This window comes from Panicum virgatum, chromosome 1N (genome assembly GCF_016808335.1).
Source record: "Panicum virgatum strain AP13 chromosome 1N, P.virgatum_v5, whole genome shotgun sequence".
Lineage (NCBI taxonomy): Eukaryota > Viridiplantae > Streptophyta > Magnoliopsida > Poales > Poaceae > Panicum > Panicum virgatum.
This window is the reverse complement of record NC_053145.1, coordinates 57,955,280-57,967,863: the sequence shown is the minus strand read 5'-3', so window position 1 is coordinate 57,967,863 and position 12,584 is coordinate 57,955,280. Positions and strand designations below refer to the sequence as shown.

The following is a 12,584-nucleotide window of genomic DNA, read 5'->3' as shown; positions in this document are numbered from 1 at the left end:
AGACTATTAAGAAAGGCGCTACTAGAAGTTCGGGCGTGTTAGAATTAATTCACACAGATATCTGTGGTCCGCTCTCAGTGACATCAGTAGATGGCTATGATTCTTTTATAACGTTTACTGATGATTATTCTCGCTATGGACATATCTACCCCATTCGTAAGCGTTCAGATGTGCTAGAAATTTTTAAAGTCTATAAACAAGAAGTTGAGAAACAGCACAACACTTCCATTAAAATTGTAAGATCAGATAGGGGTGGAGAATATTATGGTAAACTTGGACAATATGGTCAGATTAAGGGACCATTCGCCAAGTACTTAGAAGAAAACGGCATAAGAGCACAATACTCCATGCCGGGAGAACCACAGCAAAATGGAGTTGCTGAACGTCGCAACCGTACGCTAATGGATATGGTACGGAGCATGCTAAGTTATTCTAGCTTGCCTGTGGAGCTGTGGATGGAAGCATTAAAAACAGCAGCTCATATACTTAACCGGGTTCCATCTAAGTCAGTTCCCAAGACGCCATTTGAATTATGGACTGGGAGGAAACCGTCTCTAAATTATTTAAAAGTATGGGGTTGTCCTGCTGAGGCTAAGCTATTTGATCCACATTATAAGAAATTAGATTCTAAGACTGTGAGCTGTCACTTTATTGGTTATCCTGATAAGTCTAAAGGGTATCGATTCTACTGTCCTGGTCGTTCCACTAAGTTCGTTGAGACCAGACAGGCTGAATTCTTAGAAGATTTGGGAATTAATGAAGAATTTCCAAAGAGAGATATCAGTCTCGAAGAACTACGGATTGAGCTTCCCGATCCAATAGTTCCAGAGCCTACGATGGTATATCAGTTTGTACCACCAGTTATTCCTCAAATGAGTAGCACAGTGACAGCAACGGGGGAGCAGGCGCCACCTCCTCCAGAGGCACAGGCGCCACCTCCAGAGGCACAGGCGCCAGTCGCACCAGTAGTGCAGCCTCAACCCGTTCCTCAGCCAGTTGAACAACAACCATTAAGAAGGTCAACTCGGCCAAGGAAACCAGCTCTTCTTGACTGTTATGAGACATATTTAAGTGAGGATTTGTATGATGTTGGGAAGATTAATGATCCTGCCACATTCAGAGAGGCAGTTGAAAGTGAGAATTCCACTAAATGGATTGAAGCCATGGAAGAGGAACTAAAGTCTATGAGTTCTAATCAGGTCTGGGATTTAATAGAAATTCCTGATGGAATCAAAACAGTAGGCTGTAAGTGGGTCTACAAAACCAAATGTGATTCCAAAGGGAAAATCGAAAGATTCAAGGCAAGACTCGTAGCTAAAGGGTTCACACAGAAGGAAGGGATTGATTATAATGAAACCTTCTCTCCTGTGTCTACCAAAGATTCATTCAGAGTTGTCATGGCACTCGTAGCCCATTTTGATATGGAGTTACATCAGATGGATGTTAAGACTGCGTTCCTAAATGGAGACTTAGATGAGACAATTTATATGGCGCAACCGGAAGGTTTTGCCATTAAAAGTAAAGAACACATGGGATGCAGATTAAAGAAATCCATTTATGGACTTAAGCAAGCGTCCAGACAGTGGAACCTCAAATTCGATGAAGTTATCAAGAAATTCGGATTTGTGGAAAATGATGCAGATAGATGCATCTACATTAAAGCCAAGGGTGGAAAACTAATAATTCTAGTATTGTATGTGGATGACATACTATTAGCCTGCAATGATAAGAACATGTTGCATGAGACTAAGAATTTCCTCTCATCTCATTTTGATATGAAGGATCTTGGTGAAGCCTTGTATGTACTTGGCATTGAGATACACCGAGACAGAGCCCAAGGCGTACTAGGGTTATCTCAGAAAGCTTATATTGAGAAAATGCTTAAAATATATAATCTTGATAAGTGCAACACGTCACCTGTTCCGTTGCAGAAGGGCGATAAGCTAAATGGAAGTCAGTGCCCTAAGAATGATTTTGAAAGAAGTAAGATGAGTAATATTCCATATGCATCAGCTGTTGGAAGCTTGATGTATGCGCAAGTCTGTACGCGTCCAGACTTGGCTTTTACAGCCGGAGTACTAAGCAGATATCAGTCTAATCCAGGATGGGCTCACTGGGTAGGTGTTAAGAAGGCATTAAGATATTGCCAAGGCACAAAACATTACATGTTAACATATAAGGGAACTGATAACCTTGAGGTTGAATGTTACACTGACGCTGACTTTGCTGGTGATGAAGATGACAGGAAGTCTACTTCCGGTTATATTTATACACTAGCAAGGGGAGCGATATCATGGAGAAGCGGTAAGCAAGGTGTAACGGCTGCATCTACGATGCAAGCTGAATTTGTGTCATGTTATGATGCCACGGGACAGGCAGTGTGGTTTAAGAACTTTATACCGGCATTGAGACTTGTTGATAGCATCTCGAGACCTATCACAATGTACTGCGACAATCAGTCTGCAGTTTTCTTTTGCGCAAACGATAAACTAAGTGGTGCTTCTAAGCACATAGATCTTAAGTATCGTGTCGTGAAAGATAGAAACAGGGACAATACACTTAAGATTCAGCATATAAGTACTAAAGAAAATATTGCGGATCCGCTCACAAAAGGCCTACCACCAATCCTTTTTCAGAAGCATGTCCTAGGCATGGGTCTGGTGGGTAGCCTGGATCAAGTCCTGGTTCAGGGCCATTAAATTTCCCCAATTAAGAATAAGAGTTCTGACAAGGTTTCTCGGTGAGACTATGGGTAATGTTGTCCCAGTATGCCGTTGTGCTGCTGATGACGCATTGGTCTGGTACTTACTGACTTACTGAGGAGGAATGTTAGTTTAGTTTAAATTAAGTCAGTGACCGAATAGTCATTAGTTTAAGTTTAAGTTGTTGACATTCGGTCAAGGGGGAAAATGTTGGATTTGTTAGTTCGACCTCGGTCAACCCTTATCCAACACAAATCAGAGGGGATATCTATTCCCTAAATCTCGGATTCGGGAAACAAATCCCGTGTCCAGTTTTGCCGTGATCGGGAGGCAAAACCCTAAGCCCATTGGGCTCGGCCCTGGGCCTACAGCGTGACTATAAATAGAGGGTCAATCCCATGGGGTTTGATCATCCCAAAAACTCTCGTGATTCTCACGCCATCCACCCTAACCGATCGCTAAACACGCTGGAAGGCTCGGAAGCACGAGCACCACGTCCAGGGCAGTGCCGCTGGCGCCCTGAAGGACGCCGCTACCCCGAGAAATCCCTCAAGGAGCGTCTGCGCTTCATCCCCGACACCGTCAACACCGTCGACGTCGTCACGTCTACACCAACCTCCAGCACTGCCATGGACACCACCACTGCTGGTATAAGACTAAATCTAATCTATTCCGCATTAGTTAATGTACTAGAGATGATCTCCTTTGGATTAGTGATCCTGGTTAAGTCAGTGCTAAGTTTTTTTAGATTCATTAACTAACATTGAGGGCTGCCAACTGAGTGAAAGATGCCGTTTGTACACGGAAACTGTCAAACTGCTGCTCATGAATGTAACAGCTTGCTCTGTTTCTTCAGTTCGAGACATGTGAGGATAAACGAATCGGAGATGTGCTTGTCACTGTATTTGATCAGAGTACACAAAAAAATTTGGGAGGCCAAAGCATTTATATATCCTTGCTGAAGAATTACTACTATAAAACAATCCGCATCACGAGTGACGTACGCTAATAAGAACAGATAATCAAACCTTCTTATTGATTCTTTCTCCTATCGGACTTTTCCTACTAATAATTGTAACTCGGAAGAGGGGTAGAGGACAGAGAAAGGGGTCCGTGAACCTCGCCGCCGGCGGCAGCGGCTTCTTCACGGCTCCTCCGGCGGTGGCAACGCTGCGGGCACCTCCACCACGGGCGGCGGCGGCGGCTTCGCCTCCCGTTTCGCGGCGGCCCGGCGAGGTGCCGGCCACCCGCACCACCGCCGGGCCAGCCTCGTGCAGTCGTACCGCTCGTCGGGGCCCTCGGCCTGCGCCGCGCACACCCGGCCGAAGACGCAGGACAGCAAGGTGAGCACCAGGACGGCCGCGAAGACCCCGAAGAACGTACCGATGGAGCCCGAGGAGCTGCGGGGAGGCTCGGCGCCCGCGGCGGAGCCCTGGTATCCGTAGCCCGGCAGGGGCGTCACCGTCGCCGGCATCGTCGGCGTGCTGCCGGTCGCCGCCATTCTCGCATCCAGATCGACCAAGATCGACGATGGAACAGTGGCCCGACTACTGACCACGGAGCAGCTGTTGACTAGCGAACCGGACTGTTTGGTGTTGGAGGTAGTGGTTATGCACGTAGGAGTGAGCATGGGATGGGACATGGGAGAGGCCAAGGCAACAAGCAAGAGGGTTCGTTCGGCAAAGGCGTCCACCACAGCTGCTTTGCGACCCGGCCCGGCGATGTGTCAACGGATTAAGAGGGCGGGCGCGGTAAAGTTTCAGGAGAAAGTCTGCGAGCAGGTTGGCCTTTTGTGTGGATCGCGCGAGTGGAGATCAGGTTTCATTTACCCACCGGACCGGCCAAACCGCCGGGGTCCGGTACCGGTACCGGACCCCGGCGCGGACCCCGACGGTTTGGCCGGAAACCGGTCGGTACCAGTTGAATTCAAATTTGAATTTAAAAAACTCGGTTCAACCGGTTTATACCGGCCGGTTTGACCGGTTTGAATTCAAATCCAAATTTAAAATCGCATGTGTAACCGGTTTGGAACGTTATACCGGCCGGTTTGACCGGTTTACCAAGTGGGTCTTAATGGGCCGTCTCATTTTTTTTTGGTTTAAGTTTAAATGCCCGAAAAGTATGTTAAAAGAATGACTTTTTGAGAAAATTTGACACCATTAGATTTGTCGCACCTTGAAGTATTTTTAGGATTTTTTTAGAAATTTTTCATTTTTTTGAATTCAAATTTAAAATTTGAATTTGGGACGGTTTGGTACCGGCCCAAACCGGAACCGGACCGGTCAAACCGGACCGGTCAAACCGGACCGGTTCCCACCGGTTTTGTAAACCCTGCTGGAGATCAACATGGAAAGAGCGCTCCGTGGGATGGTTGGTGTACTTGGTACATCGTGTGATTAAGAAGAGAAGCTTTACAAGAGCGCATCTGGATATACTGTTTTAGAGAGATGGTAAAGAATGTGAAGGAAAGCAAAACAAAGTGCGGCAATCTACGAACTTCTTTTGTATCATGCATACATGGTATGGATGATCTGGTTGTTTATTTACATTGCTTTTGCATACTCCCTCTGTCCCGATTAAAGAGTCGCTCGGAACCGGGATTGTCTCACAGGCGTGTATGGACAGTTAAAGGGAACGGAGGGAGTAGTCCCCTTCCGTTCAGAGATGTTTGTCACATCGCATGTACAGATGCACTGAAACATAACGTGTTGCTTTTACTTGCATGGGTGCGTCTGTCTTGACAGCTTTCCAAGGGAAAAACTTTGCAAAAGGCCAAAGGATCACTAGCGCGGGGTACTGTTTTCTGAAGTGCTGTTTTCTTCTCTCCGTCTCCGTAGTTGCTAACACATCGAATGTTTGGATCCCAAAAATTTATACCAAAAAACATCACATCGAATATTTGGACACATGTATAAAGTACTAAATAAAATCTATTTACAAAATCTTTTACACGGATAGATTGTAAATCGCGAGACGAATCTAATGAGCTTATTTAATTCATGATTTGCAACAGTGATGCTACAGTAACCATCTGCTAATTATAAATTAATCGTGGGTTAATTAGGCTCATTAGATTCGTCTCGTGATTTACAACTCATCCGTGTAAAAAGTTTTATAAATAGATTTTATTTAACATTATGAAATAGTAAGATTCTCTTTCAAAAATTTATGCCAAAAAGATAACACAATACCTTGCGCTCTGCAATGCTTTGGACACCGTTGTGCTACAACACGAAGTCGAAGACAGGATTCTTTAGCGAGGGTCCGCAGATGGACAATTCAGAGCCAAATCTGCTTATTGCGCCCCCCACTCGGGCTCCATCCAGCTAGATGGCCACAGTCTCATTTGGGATACTTGGGCCCCTCTCGACTGCGGACCGACGGCGCCGGCACGGCCTCGACGCCAATACAAATTCTGCTCTATGTGACCAGGAATCAGAGACAATAGACCACTTGTTCATCTTCTGCTCCTTCACTCGGCAAGTCTGGTAGATCCTCCTAGACGCGCTTCACGCGCCCCTCCCGGCGTCGACGGCCTGCGTCTCTTTGCAGGATTGGTGGCGGCTCCGTCACAGTTGGATGGGTGACAAAGGATTTGACACCCTCTTCGCCCTCACAACCTGGGAAATTTGGAAGGAGCGCAACGCGCGCGTCTTCCGTCGGGACTCACTCACAGTGCATCAGTTAGCCATGGTCATCAAACAGCAAGGCGAGCTCTGGATCGACGCGGGAGTTCGGAAGCTCGGTTGCTTAGTTCTGGAGTAGTCACTCAGTTCTAGTTGGGCCAACGGGCCACCAATGTTGTAATTCAGTCATTCGTTGTGTTGTTGTCGGATACCATGATTAGAGGCACTCTAACTAGGGGACCAAATCGCCCTCAAAGCACAAAATATATGTTAAGCAATCGGGCCCACGAAGGCCTGCAGTCTCCTTCCGATCCAAAGGAAAGGAAAGGACTCAAAGAGGACCACTTCGCACTCGGCCCACGGCCCAGCTCAACAGTGCAGTCTGTGGGTCCCCAGGCGTATAAATACACGGGTTCCCATTGTGTCTTACTGTACTTGTCCCATGATCAGTCCGCAAGTATGCACAACAGCACCGGTATCACAACTGCACTCAAAAACATGTTAGTGATATTATAATTTACTCAGAGCCAATAATTTGCAGCAGAAGCAACAGAAATATAGGACTTCCATCCTATAGGTGTGTGCCTCACTATTCCCACAGACAACTGACTGGGAGTTAGTCCTAGAAAGAACCGTCGTCGAAAACCCGCATCCTTCGGCAAGGAACTGAACTGAGACGGCTCTTCTTCGAACTCTGGATTTTAAAATTTTAGCAACAAGTGTGAGTATAATTTTGTACTCGCAAGACTTCGGGTGTATATCAAAAATCCTATAATACATGCATGGTTAATCAAGGAAGGCTGACAGGTTCACTAGCACTAGGCTGCATTTTATTTGGGTGTATCTTTATACGCATAATTTTGAAATTATTTTATTTTATATAAAATAGACTGACATCACCAATCATGACTCCCCATTTCCCATTTCGCGGTCCTTTGATCCTCTTAATCGGTCCATCATCCTTTGAACCGGTAAAAGTTGAAGTGTCCCCTCATAAGAGAAGACTTAAATGTGATACAATATCAGTCCCAGAAGGCTGATAACACAGTTATTACATCAGATAGTACATCACCGTACAACTCTACGCGGTAATGGGCGGTGAAGCGCCACTATCGTGAGGACAACAACTACAACCCAAACAAGAACGTGAAGTATGGCTGGGCAAAAAACCCGATACCCGAAGCCCGAACCCGAAAAACCCGAGCCCGAAAAACCCGAACCCTAATACGGGTTCCAGCCCACGGTACCCGAAATTAATACGGGTAGATCGGGTTTTGGGCCACGGTACTCGAAATACCCGATTTACCCGAAAAATTGGTCAGCCCATTTGCCCAAGTAAGTTGCAGCCCAGCCCACCACCAACACCAAGCGTCCAAGCCTAACCTTAGCCCCACGCCGCGCACCCAGGCCCCAACCCCCAGACGGCCAGACGTGGAGACGCGACTCGCAAGACCCTGCGCCGTCCCAACCCCGCGCCACGCCGCCGCCCCCCACGCTAGCCTCAGCCGCCCACCGTGCCACCGCCCGCCGCCACCGGCACCACCTTCCGCGTGCGCCTGCGCGAGCGGCCGAGCGTGCAGGCCCCCGAGCCCGAGGCGGCGACCGTCAAGGCCCATTCTTCCCGAATCCCGGCGACCGGCATCGCTCTCCGCCTCGCCCTCTCCATATCCCCGGCGACCTCGGCTTCCTCAAGATCTCGGCTGCAAGCCGGCCAGCAGGGTGCCAGACCGGCGACCGCCACCGCCGTCCACCAGTGCCTCAGACCGGCGACGGCCGACGGCCAGCAGGGGCAAGGGGCTTCTCTAGCCGGGAAGACGACCGAAGAACGGCAGCAACGACGGAGGAATCTTGCAATGTATGTCATTCATCCCTCTTGTACTTGTTCATGTCTTTCAGATCTAGTAGCATCGCTGATTCGCTTCCACAGTTACACTCTGAAATCTGAATGCATAGCTTAAGGATAGGAATCAGTCACGACTTTTGAACTGCAGTGTCTTGATGAACTCACTGAAATCAGTGCTCTTTGTCTTTCAGATGCCTGAAACTGAAGATGATATTGAGATTGAGACACAATTAATGAACACCGAGACAAGTATCTTAGTGAAGATACAGAGGATAGGAATAAGAAGATTGACATCCTTGTTTGGTGGAAAGACAACGCACCCAGGCTTCCAGTTTTAGCTCACTTGGCTCGTGATGTGCTTGCTATACCTGTCTCCACAGTAGCATCAGAGTCTGCTTTCAGCACAAGTGGACGTATTTTAGATGATTTCCATACTTCTCTTACTCCATTCATTGTAGAGGCTCTAGTTTGTGCACAGGATTGGCTTAGGAGAGCAACTCCTATTGACATCAAAGAGAATATGGAGGAATTAGAAATGATGGAAAAAGGTATAAAATTTTTCTTAACTCCTTTATGCATTTGTTGCATCATTGTAAAATTTTACTCATTGCTTCGATTCCTGTCATTGTAGAGTTAATAGAAGAATTTGGTAACCATAAAGCCCAGAATATTGGCAAAGGAAAAGGGAAAGAAAAAGAGGCTTCCACTGCAAAAACACAAGCACAAGCAACACCAATAGGAAGCAACTCCAAGTCGATCTCCAAACCTGGGTCATCTACATCTTAAAAAAGTAATGTTCTAATGGTTTTTACTTTTTTTCAATCTCTGTTATGTTAATGAAAATCCCTGTCTTATTGATTTGCATTTAGGGTGGTGCAGTGGTGCTGCTGGACAGATGGAGAACTGGGTGGTTTGGACTTTGGAAGCGAATCTGTCTTAGTCATGTAGTTTTTTCATCTACGATTTGATTTGTGTGCTTCAAAACTATGCTTATTAATTGTGATATGTGAAGTGTGAACTGTCACGGTTTGGACGTGTGAAGTGTTAGTTAATTTCGTTTGAACTATCAGTTTGGACGTGTGAACTGGATGTATGGTTGGGTGTATTTGATTTGATTTTATACTGCATATATGGAGTTCCAAAATTCCGGGTAATTCGGGTAAAACCCGAACCCGAACCCGAATTTTCGGGTTCTTCTTTTTCCCAACAGATTTCGGGTATCATTTTTGGAAACCCGAAATTCCTAAAACCCGAACTACCCGACCCGAAAATTTCGGGTAACCCGAATGCCCAGCCATAACGTGAAGCACGAAGAAGTCATCAGAGTCTTGAGCCATACGGAGCTCCTGCGGGTGACCCTATCCATAGGCAAGGTTGGGTGCAGAAAGGAAACCCTACTCAACGTCCTCGGGAACAAAATCTGGATCTTCCTCTGTAAAAATTAAGCAAGGGGTGAGTACAGACGTACTCAGCAAGTCCAACCACACCCACGGAGGGGGTATAAACAGAATACATGCACATAATGGATCAAGGATAAGGTTAGGGTTTAATTTGCGGAAAGCCAGTTTTTATGCATGGGTTTACTTGAAATTTTTTTTCTTAAAGAAATTCTTTTGTAACCGGGTGAGGTTGATCCACACAGGATCTAAGTTTTAAATTGCTACCGGACTCCTTATCCGCCGTAGCACACGACATAGCTGCCGGACACTTCTCCAAAACAACTCACGCCAACCCATCTATTCCCAGAAGAAACACTAGTTGTGTGACCAAACCATAACTCGCCCAGTACCGTGGGCACGGCTATTCGAATAGGTTTTGACTCTGCAGAGGTGTGCAATTTTACCCACAAGCGGGGTACCACAGCACGACCACCTTAGTGTCGGTGCAAATCCCAACAAAGCCATTACCCATCTTAGCTAGACCTGACTAGCCAACACGGGATTCACCAAGGGGCCATTGACCTATCTCCTAAGTTTAACCGGGGCATAAGTCACACAGAGCTTATCCCTTCTCCTTGGTCACCCGTTGCTCTCAGCTCTCCTGATGGCTATCAGACTAACTAGTGGGGTTTATGCTAAGCCGTTGCCACATACAACGGTCGGGTGATTTGCACGATGGTAGAGTTAGGCAAGATGTCACATCAACTCGGTCTTTAATTGTGACAAGATGGATATCTCCCAACCCTGCTCAACCACACAGGTACGAGCACACCTTTTGGCAATTGACACAGAAGTGCCATCCATCTCGTCCTTCTTTTGGTTTCCAAAGATTTCCACATTTTTCCTTCTCACACACTCATACATTTTCCTTTTATAAAACAAGTTGTACCACGTTCAAGGTCCTAAGCGTTCTAGCAGCGATTAACATCCAAATAGAACAGATCATATTTAGACGTTAATATAGGTGTTCAAGGAATGGTCATAACAAATCAAGGGGTGGCTATCCAACCAGTTTTAGCAGCAAAATAACATGCAATTTTGAAAACAGGCCAATAGATTGTGTTTATAAAAGTGGGACAAAATATGCATCAAAGGATGAGATTGAACTTGCCATTCTCAAAGTCTTCCGGGAAGTCCTGATCGAGGTACTGTCCTTCGGGTTTGGGGTCGCGGAACTAGTCCTCGCACACTTGCTCGCTGTACTTCTCGTCGACGGGTTCTCTCTCGTTCACACCGGGATCTACGACACATAGAAACAAACACACAATAAAAAAAAGATAAAGGTTTTATCATTGAGCTCGAATCGGGAATAATTAAGATATAGAGATAGGAGTAATATTTTTGGGCAATTTTCTAATGGCACGGCCGAAATTATGTTAGAAATGGCGTGGTAAAGTTTCAGGTCAATCGGAGAATGTTTGGTGCATGAAATGATAGGTTAAAGGAGTGGTTAAGGCTAAACCGGGGTTCAGAGGCCTCTTTGTAATTATTCTTGGGAGAGAAGGGACTTGGTTGTAATTTCTAGAATTATGAGGGTTACTCTAGAAAATGGCAAGGATCTATCTATAAATATTTTTGTATGGTGGAGGGTTGTTTTGGAATATAATAAAGGAGAGGGTTTCTTTTGCAAAAAGGGCTAGAGAGAGTGGGAGGGCTCTTTAAAGAATAGGAGGAAAGAGAGGGGCCTAAGGGCAAATGTGCCCTCTCTTCTTCTTCCCCCCTCCCGTGGAACAGGGGAGCTGGCGCGGGGTCGCCGGTGGCGCCCGGCCGGCGGCCTTGGGGCTCGGTGGCGGCCAGGGTGTGGGGGAAAGGAGAGAGGGAGGTCCGTGGGTTCGATTCCCGGCCGCAGCTCGGGCGGAGGTGGGGCGAGGCGACCTGGCCACGACGGCCGGCGGGTGGCGGGCAGCGGTGGCCCTGGGCCGGCGTCCCGGAGGAGTGCCGGCGGTCAAGGAGATGGGGAAAAGCGAGAGGGGGCCAAGAGGATCCCATCCCCTATCTCGACTCGGACTGGGGCGCAGCGAGGAGGGCTGCCCACGGCGGCGGGCGGAGGTGGGGAAGAGGAGCTCCGGCGGCAGCGCTGCAGAGCTAGGGAGGAGGCAAGCGGTGGCTGTGGTGGTTGTGGTGGTGAGAGGCTGCGCAAGGGGCCTATTTATAGGCGAGGCAAGGCGGTGGAGCGGGCGGGGTGCGGTGGAGGCCGGTGAGCTCGGCGGGGCGGCCTTAATGGCACTTGGTGTCGCGGCGCGCGGAGCAGTGGCGTGATTCGTGGCGGCACAGGGACGATGCGACGACTCGGGCAGGGCCGAGAGGCGCGTCGGGCATGGCAGGCGCGTGGGGCACGTGGGTGCACAGGATCGGCCGGTGGAGGAGCTGTGCTTTGCTCGCGCGAGCAGTGCGGCTCGGCTTCGACGAGGCGGCGCGAGCGGCGAGGCGGCTAGGCGATGTGATGAGTCGGGCAGCGGCGAGCGGCGCGGCGAGCCTCCCGGCCACGTGGTGCGCGTGCGTGCATAGGCGCGCGCGTGTGCAGCGCGTGGAGGAATAGGGCAAGGGGGTACGGCCCGGCGTGGCTCTGCCCGGCGTCGAGCTCCGCCTTGGCTCGCCGGGACGGCGCGAGCGACGAGGTGGCAAGGGGGCACGGCGGCTCAGCGAGGCGGGACGGGGTGGCAGGGAGGGCGGCCGCTCTGGTGGGGACGGGGGTCGGCGTCGATTAGTGCGCGGGAGAGGGCGGCGGTGAGGAGAGGGAGGAAGGAGAGAGAAGGAGGAAAAAGGAAAAAGAAAAGGGAAAAGAAAAAGAAAGAAAGAGGGAGAGGAAGAGAGAGAGAGAGCATCGGCGGAATTCGCGGCGGTGACCGCGGGACGAACGATCACGCGCGCCGGTCGGCGACACGCAGCGTGTTGCGCGGAACAAGGGAAAGAAAGAGATGGGACGGCGATTGAATTCGGGTGTCGGGACGGCGAAAATTGCCGGAAAGGATTT

General features: G+C 48.6%; 1 protein-coding gene and 1 long non-coding RNA gene across 2 annotated transcripts; one reads left to right on the top strand and one right to left on the bottom strand.

Annotated features, from left to right (window-relative positions):
* Positions 1-3,574: 3,574 nt before the first annotated feature.
* On the bottom strand, positions 3,575-4,427 carry LOC120654219. Its single transcript, XM_039931746.1, has one exon. The coding sequence runs from the start codon at positions 4,342-4,344 to the stop codon at positions 3,847-3,849; it is 498 nt and encodes a 165-aa protein (XP_039787680.1). The 5' UTR covers positions 4,345-4,427; the 3' UTR covers positions 3,575-3,846.
* A 4,184-nt stretch (positions 4,428-8,611) lies between these two features.
* Positions 8,612-8,861, top strand: LOC120654218. Its single transcript, XR_005667027.1, has 2 exons — positions 8,612-8,719; positions 8,803-8,861. It is a non-coding gene; the product is annotated as an uncharacterized LOC120654218 (long non-coding RNA).
* The last annotated feature ends 3,723 nt before the right edge of the window (positions 8,862-12,584 follow it).